Source organism: Megalops cyprinoides, chromosome 22 (assembly GCF_013368585.1).
Source record: "Megalops cyprinoides isolate fMegCyp1 chromosome 22, fMegCyp1.pri, whole genome shotgun sequence".
Lineage (NCBI taxonomy): Eukaryota > Metazoa > Chordata > Actinopteri > Elopiformes > Megalopidae > Megalops > Megalops cyprinoides.
In genome coordinates this window covers 26,030,802-26,051,858 of record NC_050604.1, presented here as the reverse complement: position 1 = coordinate 26,051,858, position 21,057 = coordinate 26,030,802, and the positions used below count along the sequence as shown (strand labels likewise).

Below are 21,057 nucleotides of genomic sequence, written 5' to 3'. Positions count from 1 at the left end.
CGGTCACCTTTCTGTCCTTCAGAAACTAAATGCAGCTAAATGTTAGCGGTATGTTAAGTGCCCTTTGTTTTCAATCCAATTCGAATCTATCAACAGAAGATTGTTTTCATCAACTGCAGCCAGACCTGTTAGTTGTTAATTGTTTGCCTGTTTGACATTGTCATTTTTTGATTGGACAGCATGTGGCATAATGGTAAAGAGCAGGACCCATAACTGAAAGGTGACTGGTACGATTCCTCGTGGGGCCACTGCTGTTGTACCCTTGGGGAATGTACTTAACCTAGAATTGCCTCAGTAAATATCCAGCTGTAATAATGGAAAAACTGTACCCTGTAAGTCACTCTGGATGAAGGAGCCCGCTAAATGACAATAATGTAAATGTACTGTGCATGTGAAGCCAGCCATTGGTTAATGGGCCACACCTGCCTAATCAAAGGTGCATTAATGCAGGTGTGTATCTGCCAGTGGAGGCTCACTCTTTGCTTCAGCTGGTTGTGTGCTCTGGGTGGTACTTTTGTTTAGTGTTTTTTTTTTAAATACATTATTGAGTGTTTTGAATATTTACTCTTTCTGTTCTCTTTTTTTTTAAGAAGCATCACCCAGCTTCTCCACAGCTCCTTCAGCTTCCCCTGTCTTAACTGGCAGGTTTGAGTGGCTCCCTGACCTAAGACTAGCAAAATCCTACAGAATAAACTCAGCATAAGCTGCGAGTTAGCTGAGCTTGCCTGCGGCACATGAACGTGGCACAAAAGAAACAGTAAAATCAACATCTTTTAAAGTATTTCCAGATTCTAATTCTTAATCACCAGAGTGAGTAAGCACATGTTTTTGCAGAACATGACTCTGAGAGAAGCTCTTGCCACACTGTGTGCATGTGAATGGTTTTTCTCCTGTGTGAACCCTCTGGTGCGTTTTAAGATTACAAAGATGAGCAAACCTCTTCCCACAGTCTGTGCAACTGTAGGATTTCTCACCTGTGTGAATGATCTGGTGTGTTTTAAGATTACTGATCTGAGAGAAACACTTGCCACACTGCATGCAAGTAAAAGGTTTCTCTCCTGTGTGAACACGCTGGTGGATTTTAAGATTACCTTTGTAGCGAAAGCGTTTTCCACATTGTGTGCAAGCGTACAGTCTCGCTGCAGTGTGATCACTTTCATGCGTTTTAAAAGCATCAAATGGGGTGCCCTCTTCGCTCTCATCTGGAGAGCAAACAGCCAACCCGTGCTCTGCTGAGATGTCTTGCTGAGTCCTCTGGGAGTGCTTGCTCCACACTGACTGCAGCCGGAGGCCCGTGGCAGCCCCTGCCTGGTGGAGACTCTGGGTGCAGAGGTCTGGCTGTTGCTTGAGCGTTGCCTCCAGGCCTCTGAACTCTTCTGGCCTGTACGCTGCACCCAGCTGCCCTGGGTCTTCTGCAGGGGTGGGCTTTGTGTCCAGCTCTTCCTCACTATGCCATGGCTCAGAGGCAGCCTCTTCAACACCGTGGGCAGCAGAGGGCTGTGAAACACCTGTGGAAAACAGAGCAAAAATCCATGGCACAATATAATCTGTTCTCACACTAACCATTAGGAAAAATGATGTTATAGCTATCAATATTTTACCTACATACACAAGCAGAGCTGATGCATCTGGTTCACAGTTTCAATAGTTGTTTACTTATTATTTACAACCTGGGAAAACACAAGGGGCTGCAAAACTGTAAGCCATTCAACGGTCACAAGGACGATACAACGGCCATACTCTCAGAGCCGGATTGGAGGGTTTTCACCAGATAGGATGATGGAATATCATTCACCTATAGGACACAATGACCAGTTTCTCAGGATGTAAATATGAAATAGATTGGCAACAGTGCACTGTGCTCCCTGATATTGTTATCACAAGACTATCCTCAAGACATTTACCCCACTGAAGTTCCCCCCCAATCCTGTGCTTCGCCTGTGAGCGGCTCCTCTCCAAAGTGCTCTGACGCCTCTCCTCACTGAGCATGTGCGACTCGGGCCAATCCTGGTCCACGTCTGTTGACTGACACACAGGAAGGAAGTGATGCTGATATGCATGTCAGGCCTTTTTATTTGCGTAGACTTGGCACTGTGTTTCTCAGTGTCTCCTCCAAAAACACCTCCTTATCACACATCGACAGAACTCAACTTGTTAAAAAATAAAACTTCATGTCATGTTATTTAGCATTAGCACTTTAGAAAGAGACTGGAATATCCTCATTTTCTCAGGCATTTAACCTAATATTCCATTGCACCCCCACAATCTGCAAAACTACAGCTTTAACTACATTTTAATGATGTGTATTTTAAAATTAAGTTTTATTTTTAAAACCGACCTCGTATTTTAAGGCCACGATCTGTGACGGAGTTTCCTCCTTATTCCCAGGGGCAGTCTCGCCATCGCAGGTCAAGCCAGAGCTCAATGGCCCGTCACACACTGCCTCCACGGCGGGACGGTTTCCCTTCTCTGGAACTGTAGATAACAAGCAGATAACAACAGCAGACAGCATGTAATAATGGCAACAGTCAGAATGGAAATTACAGGTAGATGTTTCCCGCAATCAGTGCAGTTATAGATTTTGAATCTTACGCTCTTCTGCTCCCCCGGATTCGTCGCAAACCTGAACTTCCAGAGAGATGTTTACGGAGCCCTCCTGCGCCCGGTCTCTGCATCCCCGGGCAGCCCGCAGTTCTTTCTCCATCAGCTGCAACCTCCTCTTTAGCGCCGCGTTTTCTTTCTGGCTCCTGCACACCTCCAAACGCAGAACGGCAGAGCCATCGTCCACCAGTTTGGTAATTTCTGCCACGGCCGCTTTAGACAATACTTCCATGATGGAGGCTAACTGAGAGTGAAAAGAAATGCAGTTCGACATTTCTCTCAGATCCTTTCACACGCGGCGAGCACAGCGCAGCCAGGTAGGGGATAGCGTTAACAGGAATGAGTTGTGTTTGTGTATGTATGCGTCTTTTCCGGTGGAGATTTCCGAGAAGCAATCGTTTCAAAATAAGAGTATTCAGTGTATTTTCAACATCCAATTGCATTCCAAGTCACATCTTCACATAATACCCCAACCTGAGGTGCGTCTGTGATTGGTCAAACAGACATTTTCCACAGATCCCTGGTGGTCTAGTGGTTAGGATTCGGCGCTCTCACCGCCGCGGCCCGGGTTCGATTCCCGGTCAGGGAATGACGTTTTACAATAAAATACGGCCTGTTTGCACGAGGGAAAAAGCATGACATTGTACGTTCACACGCAGCCGAAAAGTGTATCGTTGTGACCTTCTTTCACTATGACCACGATGTATACTTCCTATTGAAAACATATCATTGTATTTGTTTCTCCTGTATGTTGACAGCGTGTGTATACATTTATCACTACGCACTTGTAAGCCTCTGATCAAAATGGAAAAAAAGCAGGTTCCACCGAGATTTGAACTCGGATCGCTGGATTCAGAGTCCAGAGTGCTAACCATTACACCATGGAACCACACTTTTGCTACCCTCACGGCAAACGTCAACGGCACCAACTGTAATGCACGGAACTACCACCTAGTGTTGCGACTTACATACGTTACAATGTTTACATGTTAGTCAGAGTAGGGCTGGTCAGAGTTCACGCGTGTGTTAAAATGATTGTGTTTCACTAATATGTGCAAGATAGTACTAAAAAGAAGAGAATAGCACTCAGTAGTTCAACTTCGGTGATCTGGTCTTTTACCATCTCATGGAGCTTCTCCGCCATCTTTGCTCTGAGCGCTGAGTACATTCTCCTGTGCTATGTTCACAATTTCAAAGTACTTCACGGCTTTTGTACTTTACTTTCAGATAAACAGCCGCAACTGGCTTTAACTTGTGAACTTCGGAATCTCTCAAACTCATCAGCGCATCAATACATTACAATAGGTAAGGCTAGTCATAGTGCACCCAAGTTTAAGACAAAATCTAGCAGAGGATGGTTTCGATCCATCGACCTCTGGGTTATGGGCCCAGCACGCTTCCGCTGCGCCACTCTGCTTGTTATAGTAATATGGAAATGTTAACCAAGTAAGAAAACATGCACAAAACAGGTGCTCTCGGAAGAACTGGGTCTTCAAGAGGTTCTTTAAGATAGAGAGGGACGCCCCTGCTCTGATAGGGTAAAGTAGCTCGTTCCACCAGCGGGGAACTACATATGAGAATAATCTGGACTGAGATTGCCTTGTGTACAGGGATGGCAATGCTAGACGAAGTTTAGGTCCTTCCTTCCTAGAAATGTTAGCAGACCTGGTGGTCTATTGGTTACGTTCGGAGCTCTCACCGCCGCGAGCCGGTTTTTAAAACCTCTTGAAATAATTTCAATCTGCCTGAGAAAAAGCATGACATTTCGCGTTCACACTTGATTGCAGCAGACAGTGTGTCGTCGTCTTGTTTTCAGTAATGATCTTGGTCAAATTGTATGTTTCCTACCGAAAACAGCAGTTGCCATCGTATTTTTTCTCCTCTATATTGACAACGTGTGTACTCTTACCGATACGCTCTTGTCAGGCCTTGATCAAAGTAAGAAAAGGCAGGTTCCACCGAGATTTGAACTCGGATCGCTGGATTCAGAGTCCAGAGTGCTAACCATTACACCATGGAACCACTTTTGAACATCCCGACTGCACCCTCGTGCACACCACAACAGCACTAGACGTATTGCAAGGGGAATTATAGTGTTGAAACTGAGTGATCCAAAGAACCCGTTTTTTAGCAAATCAATTGAAATCAAGTTTATTTTCAAAGCAATATGTCCTGAGGCAACACATAAGGAGATGTCCCATTTTCTCTTTTTTCTCAGTTACGTACCCTGCTCTTTACCACTATGCGGCACTGCCGCTACAATAAGGGGCTAGTTGGAGTTTATAAATATAGGACAAAATCTAGCAGAGGATGGTTTCGATCCATCGACCTCTGGGTTATGGGCCCAGCACGCTTCCGCTGCGCCACTCTGCTTTATAGCGTCATAAACTTATTTTGGTAAAAATAAAGGATATTGGCATTTCGGTTCACTTAACCGGGTTTTAAAGAAATTCACCCCTCCAATATTTGATACTCTTTATTGCTGAGACGTTTTATTATCCAAATTCCAGCAATAACACAACAAATGCCACGACAATCATATCAGTAGGACCATTTGCAGGACACTAAAGAGGTTGGTTTGTACGCATCTGAGCTCACTTCATATTTTGTGGCCACATGGTGTGAAAGTAGGCCAACATCTTTCTTGTCTTTCTCGCCATCTCTCGTTAAGCTGGTACCCACCCTTCGTACAAGACTCTCAACAGTTTGATAATGTCTGTCCTCTGACAAAGTAATGGGATGCGGCGAAACATTAACCAGAAACGCACCGCCTAACTCTTCATTCAATCCTGTACAACCGTTAGCTAAGTAATAAAACGTTCACGTGAAAGTGTCTTTTATTAAGCAATGAAATGTAGGTCCATCCTCTCCAGAGTTCCTAGCAGACCTAAACCTCCAGAGTGATGTTTACAGAGGTCATCGAGTACTGCAACCCTCTGCTCTTTCTCCACCAACTATAACTTTGTCTTCAAAGCGCCAGCGCATTGTCAAAAGTAGAAACGGCACAGCATCCATCAACGAGTTTACTAATTTATGCCACTGCGTCTGTAGTTAATACCTCCATACTGGAGGCTAACTGAGACTGAAAATAAAGGGGGTTTGACATTCCTCACAAACCGCGGTTTACACGATAGCAGCGGTGAAGTTGTGACATTTGTGAGCCAGATAAGCGGAGACGCCGAAGTACTGCTCATCGCATCCTCTAACAAAGGCCCTTTCCGGGAGCACCGAGAATAAGAATTTCAAAATAAAAGTTCTTTCAGAGTTGAATTTTATGACGTCTTACAAATGAATTACATACAACCAAAAACAATCGCCTTGCTTACCGAACAATTTAACTGGCTATTAAACTTGGCACAGGGCGATGTGTTAGATAGCTACCGTTAGCTGGAATCTTGTAATACCACTATAATTGAGTTAAACTGGCGTTAAATGGCCGCGGGGGAAGGAGGCACTCATACGAGAACAAGATGATTTACTCTGTGGTTTGACTTTATGGCATTCCAGAGAGCAAGTTTATGCCACAGCTATGTACAGCATGTAGAGTATCTCTTCTCTTCGTGGCTCAAGACCATTGCGGAAAAGGCTTTCAGAACACTTCATCATTTCGATGAGATGAACTTTGGTTATGTGGCTTTGTGTGCATAATACTCAGAGGAAAAAAAAGACAGGTCCCACCGAGATTTGAACTCGGATCGCTGGATTCAGAGTCCAGAGTGCTAACCATTACACCATGGAACCGCCACTCCCATCATTTATAACTTAACCCACACGTGGACATTGCACAGGGACCGCGGTGTTAGTTTTAAAGAAGGTAAAGAAGAAGCATCTTCACAACGGAGTGATGAAATAAAACGCAAAAAGGGGACACTGTCAATTTCCTAGATAGTATAGAGTAGCCTATATTTTGTTTGCAGTACAGAATCTGAGCTCGAAGCCAAAACAGTCCACTGTATATCGGAAGACAGTCCACTGTGCATCTGAAAATGTCAGGTTCCACCGAGATTTGAACTCGGATCGCTGGATTCAGAGTCCAGAGTGCTAACCATTACACCATGGAACCATTTCTGCGACTAGTGGGCGAGTTAATAATCCTATAAAACAGCATAATTCTTTTCCCCATTAAATATCTGCAAATATTAGTGACTTTAAAAACCATGATACCTTAAATTACCCTTTCCTCAGACTTCAGCATCCGTTGACACATTTGCTGTCAAAAATTTCTCTCGAAATTCACCATGTTCCTAAAACTCATATTCCATTCTCACATTTTGATTGAATCATGGAGCGATTTTAATGACTGGCGAAACGCTGTTAAAAATAACAAATGCTCTACTCAAAATTAGCATAATAAATATTCACAGCGGAGGGCGTTCCGACTATTCGACTAAGAGATAGATAATGAATGTAATCGTGCCCTTACATCTCAAAGGAACACTTTACCACAGGTAATTAAACGACGGTAAACAAACATTGAATTGTGTCTGTCATCAACTAATTAGCTAGTAAACTAATTAAGTAAACATTACAGTCTTACATAAACTTACAATGAGCAAACTCAAAATATTTTCATCCATTCAGATTATTTTATTTGCAAATTTAAAATTTACAAATCAAATTTGTAAAATGATTTGTTATCATTGTTATTCGGTAAATCTGAAACACTGCAATCGTAAACGATCTCTACGAATCATTAAATAATTTTCATGAAAATAAATAATATTAAATAATGCTTCATGATGACATTAATACACGAAGTCTCACGAAGGTAACGTGGCTGTGAACGGAACATGCTTCTCCCATATAATAACGGTAGACCTACAACAATGACAGCGCACACATTATCCAGCCATAGAGTAGCCGATTTTGACATGCACATACAAATGACAGAATGTTTCTAAGAAAACACTGACAGCAATTAAATATTCAGATTCCAGCTGAACGTCGAGGCTTATTTTACAGACAAAAGAAGGAGGTCATGTATTTGCATAGCAGAACATCAACACAGTATCAAACTGCTAAAGTGAAAATGAAGACGGTGTTTGCGAAATACCAAGTGTCCATTGACCAGCATTTTCTGAGAAACACATACTGTTAAAAGTGTTTCTTAACAACAGTGAAAAGATCATTCATTTCCCCTCTGATCCCTGAAGTGAAGTGTATCATAGCATCGTGGGATGGTGCATCATGTCGTAGGAGACGAAGGTCTTTTTGGGGTAGATGCTGTTGATGTTGGTTGACTCTTCTATGGGTAAGTGCTGGATGGGTCTGAAAGTTCAACATGAAAAACAGAATCAAAATTCCATAAAATATATCTTTTATTAACTGTATCTTGATACCAACTATACCATTATTCATTAATGTTTTCAACATTGTGTCCTTGTTTGAATTGTCAATAATAGAGTCATTATTGTAAGCGGTCGTTTCACAGTACAGGTATAAAGTGGCACCCACCTTCTCAGAAGAGGCTGTTCCGTGTGGTGTATTGCACGTTGTAGGACCGTCTCCTGTGCCAGCGTCTTCTAAGAGCTGCACAGCAGCCACACAGCAGGCACTGTGACACCGAGACAGAGAGAGTGAATTTACTGTGACACACAGAGACCCCGAGAAAGAGAAAGATACCACACACAAGAGGCGTACACACACATGAACGCACAGACACACACACACGCCGGCAGCCAGTACTTACACACAGGAGGATCCAACAGGGCACCAGGATGATGGCGATACCGCAGGGTATGATGATGGCCAGAGCCCAGCCAGGGAAGCTCCCTCCCGCCACCGTGCTGTTCCCCGTGGCCGTGGGCAGCAGGACTGTGGGGCTGGCCGTGGTTGTGGTGGTTGTGGTGGTCGTGGTTGTGGTCGTGGTTGTTGTTGGGGCAGCAGTGGTGGCCAGGCCTGAAAATGGAGAATCAATCAATCTAGTCTTGTAGCATGTCAGAGAATAATGTAAATGTCATTGGAGCTTCTGCCAATGAACTTGAAGCACTTGTGTTAGAGCAGGGAGAGATCTCAGACATGCAGGACACGGGGTCCACCAGGAGAGGTTTGGGAAACGTTGGTTTTATGATGCATCTCTTATACATAAACAGTAGTTCTGGAAGATTTGATTGCTCAAAAAAAATTGAAATTTATGGGTGCAGTGAGGAACCTACCAGAGACTTTCAGAATGGCAGCCAGGAAAGCACTGGGTTGGTTAATGTCACCTTCCCGAAAGACGTACTGCACGTCAGCCTCAATTTGGTTAGGCATGCTCCTGTAGGAATGAAGAAATAAATGCAGAGTTGCTATGCCTTTCTTACCAGCCTCATGCTGATGAAATGACACACGCACCCTAGAGTTCTACAAGAAACGCCAGACTGAGGACTTACGTGTAATTCGCTCGTGGAAAGACGAAAGGATTCGCCCCGGGTTTGTTCAGAATTAAATTCAGCTGGAGGTCAAACATTGAAGGGGAAAAACAAACAAAAGGATCAATACACCAGATCCTGAGATTCTTATGCTTTTTATGGAGACCTTCATGTTCATGCTTCCATTGCATAACCCAGAGATGTTTCATATTGCAATACCAGTAGATTTGTGCTGAAAAGGCAGCTTCAGTAACACAGCTAAACCTATTAGAGTAAAGGGTTTGCATCACTCTCTTTTCATTTCCTCTTTCTGTCTCATGTTAGATGCAGGAATACCTCAAAGTGTACATACTAATACACATGACAGTGCAGCTATGATCCTGCATGGCATTGCAAGTATTAATTTAAATGTGGGGAGCCCTCCTTCCAACAGGACTGGAATTGCTCATTCTGGTACTAAAAAATACCAGGTGATATAATACGAGACATCTCTCTCTCTCTCTCTCTCTCTCTCTCTCTCTCTGTCTACCTCTTTCTTGCTATATGATTTGGTGCAATAGTGATGTCTCTCTGCTCTAACAGGCGAGGCTTACCAGGTTGTTCACAGAGTCCTGGATGAGGTTGTAAGTCTCATTTCTCAGTCCCATGCTCTCTGACATGCTCACGTTGAGTATCTGGTAGGCCACATTGACAGCGAAGGAGAAGTTTGATAATTCTGGTGAGAGGAAGGAGATTTTAAGACAAAATGTTATGAGAAGGCTTTGATCTCAAATTTTGTAGGACTCCTGAATGCAGTTATTAATGCAGACTCCTGAATGCAGTTATTAATGTTATTAATGCATGAAAGCACATTGACACTGCATCATTCCTCCAAATCAAGAAGCACTGAGGACTTTATCAGTTCAAGCTCATATGAGTAGTGTGATATTGTTATACAACAAAAACATACTCTCATAAGTGACATTCTGCAGTTTCTGGGGGTCGTTCAGACTCCTGACGCGAGAGTCTAACAGTGTGCTGGCGAGGCTGAGAATCTGGCTCTCACTGGGGACTGGATTCAGGGTGTAGAACACAAAGCGGATGAAGATCAGCACCGTCCCGATGCTGCAGAAACACAAAGAGAAAACATTCCAATAATCAGCGATGCTTTTCAACAGCATTAGGACAGAACAAGCCAATTCACCAATTGGACGTAACACTGAAAAGCCACACGGGAAATCTTACGTGGTTGGTGGTGCTGTGGTTGCTGATGCACCAGAGGAACCCCCAGAGACAGTCGGTGCAACAACCACAGGTACACCGCTCGTGGCAGCTGTTGGGGAAGTCACTGAGTTTGCAGCTGTTGTTGTAGTTGTATTTGTTGCAGCTGGAGAATTTGTTGTCATGGCGACAGAGGCACCTTCAGCTGTTGAGGCTGCTGCGGCATTAGTTACAGGGGAGGATCCTGCAGTGATTGCAGATGTTGAAGCAGAGGTAGACAGAGCAGCAGTTGTTATGAGGGGTGTCTGTGGAGCAGTAGAAGGAACCAAATTCATGGTTGTTGTGGTGTTCATAACAACAAAGCCTGTGGTTCCAACAGCTGCAGTTGTTGGTGCATTTGTTGTTGTTGGAGCATGAGGTGTAGTTGTTGGTGCATATGTGGTTGTTGTAGCCTCAGTTGTAGTTAGGATGTTTGGTGTAGTTGAGAGTACAGATGTTGCTGGTGAATTAGTTGTGGTTGGAGCTTCAGTTGTAGTTGTTGGTGGAATTGTTGTTGTTGAAGATTCAGTTATGGTTGTTGGTGAGTTTGTTACGGTTGGAGGTACAGTTGATATTGGTGCATTAGGTGCTGTTGGACCTTCAGTTGTACTTGTTGGGATGTTTGTTGTGTTAGGAGCTACAATTGTTGTTGGTGCAATTGTTGTGGTTGAAGCTTCAGTTGTTGTTGTTGGTGTAGTTGTTGTTGTTGGAACTTCAATTGTTGTAGGTGCATTACTTGTGGTTAAAGCCTCAGCTTTAGTTGTTGGTGTATTTGTTGTTGCTGGAGCTTCAGTTGTAGATGTTGGGATAGCTGTTGTGGTTATAGCTGCAGCTGTTGGTGGTGCATTGGTTGTAGATGGAGATTCAGTTGCTGTTGATACTGCATTACTTGTGGTTGGAGCTTCAGTTGCAGTTGTTGATGCTTTGGGTGTAGTTATTGGTGCATTAGTTGTAGTTGGAGCTTCAGTTGTTGTTGGTGCATTAGTTGTGGTCGGTGATTTAGTTGTAGCTGATGGGATGGCTGGTGTCGTTGTGGCTACAGTTGTTGCTGGTACTATTGCTGTGGTTGGAGCTTCAGTTTTAGTTGTTGGTGCATTTGTTGTTGTTGGAGCTCCAATTGTAGTTATTGGGAAGGCTGTTGTTGTTGTAGCTGCAGCTGTTGTTGGTGCATTTGTTGCAGATGCAGTTGCAGTTGTGGTTGATGCTACATTAGTTGTGGTTGGAACTTCAGATGTACTTCTTGGTGCATTTGTTGTTGTTGGAGCTAAAGCTGCGCTGGCTGGTGCATTAGTTGTGGTTGGAACTTTGGTTGTAATTGTTGGTACAATTGTTGTTGTTAGAGCTCCAGTTGTAGATGTTGGGATAGCTGTTGTGGTTATAGCTGCAGCTGTTGGTGGTGCATTGGTTGTAGATGGGGATTCAGTTGCTGTTGATACTGCATTACTTGTGGTTGGAGCTTCAGTTGCAGTTGTTGATGCTTTGGGTGTAGTTATTGGTGCATTAGTTGTGGTTGGAGCTTCAGTTGTAGTTGTTGCCAAATTAGTTGTTGGAGCTTCAGCTGTTGTTGTTAGTCGTGCATTAGATGTTGTTTTTAGTGCATTAGTTGTACTTGGAGCTTCAGTTGTAGTTACTGGTGCATTTGTGGTTAGAGCTTCAATTGTTGTTGGTGCTTTAGTTGTGGTCAGTGCTTCAGTTGTAGTTGTTGGGATGGCTGTTGTGGTTGCAGCTGCAGCTGCAGATGATGCATTAGTTGTGGTTAACACTTCAGTTGTGGTTTTCAGGATGTTCTCTGTGGTTGGAGCTTCAGTTGTAGTTGTTGGTGCAGTTCTTGTGAGAGCTTCAGTTGTAGATGTTGGGATAGCTGTTGTGCTTATAGCTGCAGCTGTTGGTGGTGCATTTGTTGTAGATGGAGATTCAGTTTTCGTTGATGCTGCATTACTTGTGGTTGGAGCTTCAGTTGCAGTTGTTGGTGCATTTGTTGTGATTGGAGCTTCAGTTGTAGTTGTTGGTGCATTTGTTGTGGTTGAAGCTTCAGTTGTTGTTGTTGGTGAATTTGTTACGGTTGGAGCTTCAGTTGTAGTTGTTGGTGCATTTGTGGTGGTTGGAGCTTCTGTTGTAGTTGTGGGTGCATTAGTTGTGGTTGGAGCTTCAGTTGTTGTTGGTGCAATTGTTGTGGTTGGAGCTTCAGTTGTAGTTGTTGGTGCATTTATTGTGGTTGAAGCTTCAGTTGTTGTTGTTGGTGAATTTGTTGTGGTTGGAGCTTCAGTTGTAGGTGTGGGTACATTTGTTGTGGTTGTAGCTTCAGTTGTAGTTGTTGGTGCATTAGTAGTGGTTGGAGCTTCGGTTGTAGTTGTGGGTGCCATTGTTGTGGTTGGAGCTTCAGTTGCAGTTGTTGGTGCAATTGTTGTGGTTGGAGATTCAGTTGCAGTTGTTAATACATTTGTTGTGATTGGAGCTTCAGTTGTAGTTTTTGGTGAATTTGTTGTGTGTGGAGATTCAGTTGTAGTTGTTGGTGAATTTGTTGTGGTTGGAGCTTCAGTTGTACTTGTTGGTGCAATTGTTGTGGTCGGAGCTTCAGCTGTAGTTGTTGGTGCATTAGTTGTGGTTGGAGCTTCAGTTGTAGTTGTTGGTGCAATTGTTGTGGTTGGAGCTTCAGTTGTACTTGTTGGTGCAATTGTTGTGGTTGGAGCTTCAGTTGTAGTTGTTGGGATAGCTGTTGTGGTTATAGCTGCAGCTGTTGGTGGTGCATTGGTTGTAGATGGAGATTCAGTTGCTGTTGATACTGCATTACTTGTGGTTGGAGCTTCAGTTGCAGTTGTTGATGCTTTGAGTGTAGTTATTGGTGCATTAGTTGTGGTTGGAGCTTCAGTTGTAGTTGTTGGGATGGCTGTTGTGGTTGCAGCTGCAGCTGCAGATGATGCATTAGTTGTGGTTAACACTTCAGTTGTGGTTTTCAGGATGTTCTCTGTGGTTGGAGCTTCAGTTGTAGTTGTTGGTGCAATTGTTGTGATTGGAGCTTCAGTTGTAGTTGTTGGTGCATTTGTTCTGGTTGAAGCTTCAGTTGTTGTTGGTGAATTTGTTGTGGTTGGAGCTTCAGTTGTAGGTGTGGGTACATTTGTTGTGGTTGTAGCTTCAGTTGTACTTGTTGGTGCATTAGTAGTGGTTGGAGCTTCGGTTGTAGTTGTGGGTGCCATTGTTGTGGTTGGAGATTCAGTTGCAGTTGTTGGTGCAATTGTTGTGGTTGGAGATTCAGTTGCAGTTGTTAATGCATTTGTTGTGGTTGGAGCTTCAGTTGTAGTTTTTGGTGAATTTGTTGTGTGTGGAGATTCAGTTGTAGTTGTTGGTGAATTTGTTGTGGTTGGAGCTTCAGTTGTACTTGTTGGTGCAATTGTTGTGGTCGGAGCTTCAGCTGTAGTTGTTGGTGCATTAGTTGTGGTTGGAGCTTCAGTTGTAGTTGTTGGTGCAATTGTTGTGGTTGGAGCTTCAGTTGTACTTGTTGGTGCAATTGTTGTGGTTGGAGCTTCAGTTGTAGTTGTTGGGATAGCTGTTGTGGTTATAGCTGCAGCTGTTGGTGGTGCATTGGTTGTAGATGGAGATTCAGTTGCTGTTGATACTGCATTACTTGTGGTTGGAGCTTCAGTTGCAGTTGTTGATGCTTTGAGTGTAGTTATTGGTGCATTAGTTGTGGTTGGAGCTTCAGTTGTAGTTGTTGGGATGGCTGTTGTGGTTGCAGCTGCAGCTGCAGATGATGCATTAGTTGTGGTTAACACTTCAGTTGTGGTTTTCAGGATGTTCTCTGTGGTTGGAGCTTCAGTTGTAGTTGTTGGTGCAATTGTTGTGATTGGAGCTTCAGTTGTAGTTGTTGGTGCATTTGTTCTGGTTGAAGCTTCAGTTGTTGTTGGTGAATTTGTTGTGGTTGGAGCTTCAGTTGTAGGTGTGGGTACATTTGTTGTGGTTGTAGCTTCAGTTGTACTTGTTGGTGCATTAGTAGTGGTTGGAGCTTCGGTTGTAGTTGTGGGTGCCATTGTTGTGGTTGGAGATTCAGTTGCAGTTGTTGGTGCAATTGTTGTGGTTGGAGATTCAGTTGCAGTTGTTAATGCATTTGTTGTGGTTGGAGCTTCAGTTGTAGTTTTTGGTGAATTTGTTGTGTGTGGAGATTCAGTTGTAGTTGTTGGTGAATTTGTTGTGGTTGGAGCTTCAGTTGTAGTTGTTGGTGCAATTGTTGTGGTCGGAGCTTCAGCTGTAGTTGTTGGTGCATTAGTTGTGGTTGGAGCTTCAGTTGTAGTTGTTGGTGTAATTGTTGTGGTTGGAGCTTCAGTTGTACTTGTTGGTGCAATTGTTGTGGTTGGAGCTTCAGTTGTAGTTGTTGGGATAACTGTTGTGGTTATAGCTGCAGCTGTTGGTGGTGCATTGTTTGTAGATGGAGATTCAGTTGCTGTTGATACTGCATTACTTGTGGTTGGAGCTTCAGTTGCAGTTGTTGGTGCATTAGTTGTGGTTGGAGCTTCAGTTGTAGTTGTTTGTGCAATTGTTGTGGCTTGAGCTTCCGTTGTAGTTGTCTTGGTGTTTGTTGTGGTTGGAGCTTCAGCTGTAGTTGTGGGTGCAATTGTTGTGGTTGGAACTTCAGTTGTAGTTGTTGGTGCAATTGTTGTGGTTGGAGCTTCCGTTGTAGTCGTTGGGGTGTTTGTTGTGGTTGGAGCTTCAGTTGTAGTTGTGGATGCAATCGTTGTGGTTGGAGCTTCATTTGTAGTTGTGGGTGCCTTAGTTGTGGTTGGAGCTTCAATTGTAGTTGTTGGTGCATTTGTTGTGGTTGGAGCTTCAGTTGTAGTTGTTGGTGCATTACTTGTGGTTGGGGCTTCAATTGTAGTTGTGGGTGCAATTGTTGTGGTTGGAGCTTCAGTTGTAGTTGTTAGGAAGTTTGTGGTGGTAGGAGCTTCAGTTGTACTTGTTTGTGCAATTGTTGTGGTTGGAGCTTCAGTTGTAGTTGTAAGGAAGTTTGTTGTGGTAGGAGCTTCAGTTGTAGTTGTTGGTGCATTAGTTGTGGTTGGAGCTTCAGTTGTAGTTGTTGGTGCAATTGTTGTGGTAGGAGCTTCAGTTGTAGTTGTTGGTGCATTAGTTATGGTTGGAGCTTCCGTTGTAGTTGTGGGTGCAATTGTTGTGGTTGGAGCTTCAGTTGTAGTTGTGGGTGCATTAGTTGTGGTTGGAGCTTCAGTTGTAGTTGTTGGTGTAATTGTTGTGGTTGGAGCTTCAGTTGTACTTGTTGGTGCAATTGTTGTGGTTGGAGCTTCAGTTGTAGTTGTTGGGATAACTGTTGTGGTTATAGCTGCAGCTGTTGGTGGTGCATTGGTTGTAGATGGAGATTCAGTTGCTGTTGATACTGCATTACTTGTGGTTGGAGCTTCAGTTGCAGTTGTTGATGCTTTGGGTGTAGTTATTGGTGCATTAGTTGTGGTTGGAGCTTCAGTTGTAGTTGTTGGGATGGCTGTTGTGGTTGCAGCTGCAGCTGCAGATGATGCATTAGTTGTGGTTAACACTTCAGTTGTGGTTTTCAGGATGTTGTCTGTGGTTGGAGCTTCAGTTGTAGTTGTTGGTGCATTTGTTGTGAGAGCTTCAGTTGTAGATGTTGGGATAGCTGTTGTGCTTATAGCTGCACCTGTTGGTGGTGCATTTGTTGTAGATGGAGATTCAGTTTTCGTTGATGCTGCATTACTTGTGGTTGGAGCTTCAGTTGCAGGTGTTAGTGCATTTGTTGTTCTTGGAGCTTCAGTTGTAGATGTTGGGATAGCTGTTGTGCTTATAGCTGAGGCTGTTGTTGGTGCATTTGTTGTGGTTGAAGCTTCAGTTGTTGTTGTTGGTGCATTTGTTGTGGTTGGTGCCTCAGTTGTAGTTGTTAGGATGTTTATTGTGGTAGGAGCTTCAGTTGTAGTTGTTGGTGCAGTTGTTGTGGTTGGAGCTTCAGTTGTAGTTGTGGGTGCAATTGTTGTGGTTGGAGCTTCAGTTGTAGTTGTGGGTACATTTGTTGTGGTTGGAGCTTCAGTTGTAGTTGTTGGTGCATTAGTTGTGGTTGGAGGTTCAGTTGTAGTTGTTTGTACAATTGTTGTGGTTGGCGCTGCAGTTGTAGTTGTTAGGATGTTTGTTGTGGTAGTAGCTTCAGTTGTAGTTGTTGGCGCAATTGTTGTGGTTGGAGCTTCAGTTGTAGTTGTTGGTGCAATTGTTGTGGTTGGAGCTTCAGTTGTAGTTGTGGGTGCATTAGTTGTGGTCGGAGCTTCAGTTGTAGTTGTTGGTGCAATTGTTGTGGTTGGTGCTTCAGTTGTAGTTGTTAGGATGTTTGTTGTGGTAGGAGCTTCAGTTGTAGTTGTTGGTGCAGTTGTTGTGGTTGGAGCTTCAGTTGTAGTTGTTGGTACAATTGTTGTGGTTGGAGCTTCAGTTGTAGTTGTTGGTGCAATTGTTGTGGTTGGTGCTTCAGTTGTAGTTGTTAGGATGTTTGTTGTGGTTGGAGCTTCAGTTGTAGTTGTGGATGCAATCGTTGTGGTTGGAGCTTCAGTTGTAGTTGTTGGTGCATTAGTTGTGGTTGGAGCTTCAGTTGTAGTTGTGGGTGCAATTGTTGTGGTAGGAGCTTCAGTTGTAGTTGTGGGTACATTTGTTGTGGTTGGAGCTTCAATTGTAGTTGTTGGTACAATTGTTGTGGTTGGAGCTTCAGTTGTGGTTGTTGGTGAAATTGTTGTGGTTGGAGGTTCAGTTGTAGTTGTTTGTACAATTGTTGTGGTTGGAGATTCAGTTGTAGTTGTTGGTGCAATTGTTGTGGTTGGAGCTTCATTTGTAGTTGTTGGTGCAATTGTTGTGGTTGGAGCTTCAGTTGTAGTTGTTTCTGCTTTAGTTGTGGTTGGAGCTTCAGTTGTAGTTGTTGGTGCAATTGATGTGGTTGGCGCTTTAGTTGCAGTTGTTAGGATGTTTGTTTTGGTTGGAACTTCAGTTGTAGTTGTTGGTGCATTAGTTGTGGTTGGAGCTTCAGTTGTAGTTGTTGGTACAATTGTTGTGGTTGGAGCTTCAGTTGTGGTTGTTGGTGAAATTGTTGTGGATGGAGCTTCAGTTGTAGTTGTTAGGATGTTTGTTGTGGTAGGAGCTTCAGTTGTAGTTGTTGGTGCATTAGTTGTGGTTGGAGGTTCAGTTGTAGTTGTTTGTACAATTGTTGTGGTTGGAGATTCAGTTGTAGTTGTTGGTGCAATTGTTGTGGTTGGAGCTTCATTTGTAGTTGTTGGTGCAATTGTTGTGGTTGGAGCTTCAGTTGTAGTTGTTTCTGCTTTAGTTGTGGTTGGAGCTTCAGTTGTAGTTGTTGGTGCAATTGATGTGGTTGGTGCTTCAGTTGTAGTTGTTAGGATGTTTGTTGTGGTACGAGCTTCAGTTGTAGTTGTGGGTGCAATTGTTGTGGTTGGAGCTTCAGTTGTAGTTGTGGGTACATTTGTTGTGGTTGGAGCTTCAGTTGTAGCTGTTGGTGCATTAGTTGTGGTTGGAGCTTCAGTAGTAGTTGTTGGTGCAATTGTTGTGGTTGGAGCTTCAGTTGTAGTTGTGGGTGCAATTGTTGTGGTTGGAGCTTCAGTTGTAGTTGTGGGTACATTTGTTGTGGTTGGAGCTTCAGTTGTAGTTGTTGGTGCATTAGTTGTGGTTGGAGCTTCAGTAGTAGTTGTTGGTGCAATTGTTGTGGTTGGAGCTTCAGTTGTAGTTGTTAGGAAATTTGTTGTGGTAGGAGCTTCAGTTGTAGTTGTTGGTGCATTAGTTGTGGTTGGAGCTTCAGTTGTAGTTGTTGGTGCAATTGTTGTGGTTGAAGCTTCAGTTGTAGCTGTTGGTGCATTAGTTATGGTTGGAGCTTCCGTTGTAGTTGTGGGTGCAATTGTTGTGGTTGGAGCTTCAGTTGTAGTTGTGGGTGCATTAGTTGTGGTTGGAGCTTCAGTTGTAGTTGTTGGTGTAATTGTTGTGGTTGGAGCTTCAGTTGTACTTGTTGGTGCAATTGTTGTGGTTGGAGCTTCAGTTGTAGTTGTTGGGATAACTGTTGTGGTTATAGCTGCAGCTGTTGGTGGTGCATTGGTTGTAGATGGAGATTCAGTTGCTGTTGATACTGCATTACTTGTGGTTGGAGCTTCAGTTGCAGTTGTTGATGCTTTGGGTGTAGTTATTGGTGCATTAGTTGTGGTTGGAGCTTCAGTTGTAGTTGTTGGGATGGCTGTTGTGGTTGCAGCTGCAGCTGCAGATGATGCATTAGTTGTGGTTAACACTTCAGTTGTGGTTTTCAGGATGTTCTCTGTGGTTGGAGCTTCAGTTGTAGTTGTTGGTGCATTTGTTGTGAGAGCTTCAGTTGTAGATGTTGGGATAGCTGTTGTGCTTATAGCTGCACCTGTTGGTGGTGCATTTGTTGTAGATGGAGATTCAGTTTTCGTTGATGCTGCATTACTTGTGGTTGGAGCTTCAGTTGCAGGTGTTAGTGCATTTGTTGTTCTTGGAGCTTCAGTTGTAGATGTTGGGATAGCTGTTGTGCTTATAGCTGCAGCTGTTGTTGGTGCATTTGTTGTGGTTGAAGCTTCAGTTGTTGTTGTTGGTGAATTTGTTACGGTTGGAGCTTCAGTTGTAGTTGTGGGTGCAATTGTTGTGGTTGGAGCTTCAGTTGTAGTTGTGGGTACATTTGTTGTGGTTGGAGCTTCAGTTGTAGTTGTTAGTGCATTAGTTGTGGTTGGAGGTTCAGTTGTAGTTGTTTGTACAATTGTTGTGGTTGGAGCTTCAGTTGTAGTTGTTGGTGCAATTGTTGTGGTTGGAGCTTCAGTTGTAGTTGTTTCTGCTTTAGTTGTTGTTGGAGCTTCAGTTGTAGTTGTTGGTGCATTAGTTGTGGTTGGCGCTGCAGTTGTAGTTGTTAGGATGTTTGTTGTGGTTGTAGCTTCAGTTGTAGTTGTTGGCGCAATTGTTGTGGTTGGAGCTTCAGTTGTAGTTGTTGGTGCAATTGTTGTGGTTGGAGCTTCAGTTGTAGTTGTGGGTGCATTAGTTGTGGTCGGAGCTTCAGTTGTAGTTGTTGGTGCAATTGTTGTGGTTGGTGCTTCAGTTGTAGTTGTTAGGATGTTTGTTGTGGTAGGAGCTTCAGTTGTAGTTGTTGGTGCAGTTGTTGTGGTTGGAGCTTCACTTGTAGTTGTGGGTGCAATTGTTGTGGTTGGAGCTTCAGTTGTAGTTGTGGGTACATTTGTTGTGGTTGGAGCTTCAGTTGTAGTTGTGGGTGCAATTGTTGTGGTTGGAGCTTCAGTTGTAGTTGTTGGTGCATTAGTTGTGGTTGGAGCTTCAGTTGTAGTTGTTGATGCAATTGTTGTGGTTGGAGCTTCAGTTGTAGTTGTTGGTTCAATTGTTGTTGGAGCTTCAGTTGTAGTTTTGAGTACATTTGTTGTGGTTGGAGCTTCAGTTGTAGTTGTTGGTGCAATTGTTGTGGTTGGAGCTTCAGTTGTAGTTGTTGGTGCAATTGTTGTGGTTGGAGCTTCAGTTGTAGTTGTTGGTTCAATTGTTGTTGGAGCTTCAGTTGTAGTTGTGGTTGCAATCGTTGTGGTTGGAGCTTCAGTTGTAGTTTTTGGTGCAATTGTTGTGGTTGGAGCTTCAGTTGTAGTTGTTAAGATGTTTGTTGTGGTAGGAGCTTCAGTTGTAGTTGTTGGTGCAATTGTTGTGATTGGAGCTTCAGTTGTAGTTGTTGGTGCAATTGTTGTGGTTGGAGCTTCATTTGTAGTTGTGGGTGCAATTGTTGTGGTAGGAGCTTCAGTTGTAGTTGTTGGTGCATTAGTTGTTGTTGGAGCTTCAGTTGTAGTTGTTGGTGCAATTGTTGTAGTTGGAGCTTCAGTTGTAGTTGTTGGTGCAATTGTTGTGGTTGGAGCTTCAGCTGTAGTTGTGGGTGCAATTGTTGTGGTTGGAACTTCAGTTGTAGTTGTTGGTGCAATTGTTGTGGTTGGAGCTTCAGTTGTAGTTGTGGATGCAATCGTTGTGGTTGGAGCTTCATTTGTAGTTGTGGGTGCCTTAGTTGTGGTTGGAGCTTCAGTTGTAGTTGTTGGTGCAATTGTTGTGGTTGGAGCTTCAGTTGTAGTTGTGGATGCAATCGTTGTGGTTGGAGCTTTAGTTGTAGTTTTTGGTGCAATTGTTGTGGTTGGAGCTTCAGTTGTAGTTGTGGGTGCCTTAGTTGTGGTTGGAGCTTCAGTTGTAGTTGTTGGTGCATTACTTGTGGTTGGGGCTTCAATGGTAGTTGTGGGTGCAATTGTTGTGGTTGGAGCTTCAGTTGTAGTTCTTAGGAAGTTTGTGGTGGTAGGAGCTTCAGTTGTACTTGTTTGTGCAATTGTTGTGGTTGGAGCTTCAGTTGTAGTTGTTAGGAAGTTTGTTGTGGTTGGAGCTTCAGTTGTAGTTGTTGGTGCAATTGTTGTGGTTGAAGCTTCAGTTGTAGCTGTTGGTGCATTAGTTATGGTTGGAGCTTCGGTTGTAGTTGTGGGTGCAATTGTTGTGGTTGGAGCTTCAGTTGTAGTTGTTGGTGCAAATGTTGTGGTTAGAGCTGCCATTGTAGTTGTTGGTGCAGTTGTTGTGGTTGGAGCTTCAGTTGTAGTTGTGGATGCAATCGTTGTGGTTGGAGCTTCAGTTGTAGTTGTGGGTGCCTTAGTTGTGGTTGGAGCTTCAGTTGTAGTTGTTGGTACATTTGTTGTGGTTGGAGCTTCAGTTGTAGTTGTTGGTGCAATTGTTGTGGTTGGAGATTCAGTTGTTGTTGTTGGTGCATTAGTTGTGGTTGGCGCTGCAGTTGTAGTTGTTAGGATGTTTGTTGTGGTTGGAGCTTCAGTTGTAGTTGTTGGCGCAATTGTTGTGGTTGGAG

General features: G+C 43.6%; 2 protein-coding genes, 1 long non-coding RNA gene and 7 other non-coding genes across 10 annotated transcripts; 1 reads left to right on the top strand and 9 right to left on the bottom strand.

The window, feature by feature from the left end:
• Positions 1 to 716: 716 nt before the first annotated feature.
• Positions 717 to 2,939, bottom strand: LOC118769931 (zinc finger protein 112-like). The gene is made up of 4 exons (XM_036517352.1): positions 2,593 to 2,939; positions 2,339 to 2,475; positions 1,905 to 2,025; positions 717 to 1,508 (listed from the first exon to the last, which is right to left on the bottom strand). The coding sequence occupies exons 1-4, from the start codon at positions 2,873 to 2,875 to the stop codon at positions 799 to 801; spliced, it is 1,251 nt and encodes a 416-aa protein (XP_036373245.1). The 5' UTR covers positions 2,876 to 2,939; the 3' UTR covers positions 717 to 798.
• A 179-nt stretch (positions 2,940 to 3,118) lies between these two features.
• On the top strand, positions 3,119 to 3,190 carry trnae-cuc. The gene has a single exon. It is a non-coding gene; the product is annotated as a tRNA-Glu (tRNA).
• Positions 3,191 to 3,418: 228 nt separating this feature from the next.
• On the bottom strand, positions 3,419 to 3,490 carry trnaq-cug. Its single transcript has one exon. It is a non-coding gene; the product is annotated as a tRNA-Gln (tRNA).
• Positions 3,491 to 3,946: 456 nt separating this feature from the next.
• Positions 3,947 to 4,018, bottom strand: trnam-cau. The gene has a single exon. It is a non-coding gene; the product is annotated as a tRNA-Met (tRNA).
• A 533-nt stretch (positions 4,019 to 4,551) lies between these two features.
• Positions 4,552 to 4,623, bottom strand: trnaq-cug. Its single transcript has one exon. It is a non-coding gene; the product is annotated as a tRNA-Gln (tRNA).
• A 279-nt stretch (positions 4,624 to 4,902) lies between these two features.
• Positions 4,903 to 4,974, bottom strand: trnam-cau. The gene has a single exon. It is a non-coding gene; the product is annotated as a tRNA-Met (tRNA).
• Positions 4,975 to 6,270: 1,296 nt separating this feature from the next.
• Positions 6,271 to 6,342, bottom strand: trnaq-cug. The gene has a single exon. It is a non-coding gene; the product is annotated as a tRNA-Gln (tRNA).
• Positions 6,343 to 6,592: 250 nt separating this feature from the next.
• trnaq-cug lies at positions 6,593 to 6,664 on the bottom strand. The gene has a single exon. It is a non-coding gene; the product is annotated as a tRNA-Gln (tRNA).
• A 722-nt stretch (positions 6,665 to 7,386) lies between these two features.
• On the bottom strand, positions 7,387 to 8,433 carry LOC118769872. Its single transcript, XR_005004521.1, has 3 exons — positions 8,291 to 8,433; positions 8,056 to 8,155; positions 7,387 to 7,869 (listed from the first exon to the last, which is right to left on the bottom strand). It is a non-coding gene; the product is annotated as an uncharacterized LOC118769872 (long non-coding RNA).
• A 4-nt stretch (positions 8,434 to 8,437) lies between these two features.
• LOC118769522 (mucin-5AC-like) lies at positions 8,438 to 13,384 on the bottom strand (the record flags this gene model as incomplete). The annotated part of the gene is made up of 7 exons (XM_036516652.1): positions 13,333 to 13,384; positions 10,176 to 11,577; positions 9,901 to 10,055; positions 9,545 to 9,666; positions 8,973 to 9,034; positions 8,757 to 8,857; positions 8,438 to 8,499 (listed from the first exon to the last, which is right to left on the bottom strand). Coding segments are annotated over exons 1-7 (1,956 nt in total), but the record flags the coding sequence as incomplete, so codon positions are not given.
• Between the last annotated feature and the right edge of the window lie 7,673 nt (positions 13,385 to 21,057).

Excerpts from the sequence above, each read along its gene's own strand:
- LOC118769931 (XM_036517352.1), bottom strand. The coding sequence starts at position 2,875 with ATGTCGAACTGCATTTCTTTTCACTCTCAGTTAGCCTCCATCATGGAA. Across the intron at positions 2,476-2,592 it reads ATCCGGGGGAGCAGAAGAGC|TTCCAGAGAAGGGAAACCGT; the intron begins GTAAGATTCAAA and ends TGTTATCTACAG. Across the intron at positions 2,026-2,338 it reads TCGTGGCCTTAAAATACGAG|TCAACAGACGTGGACCAGGA; the intron begins GTCGGTTTTAAA and ends CCTGTGTGTCAG.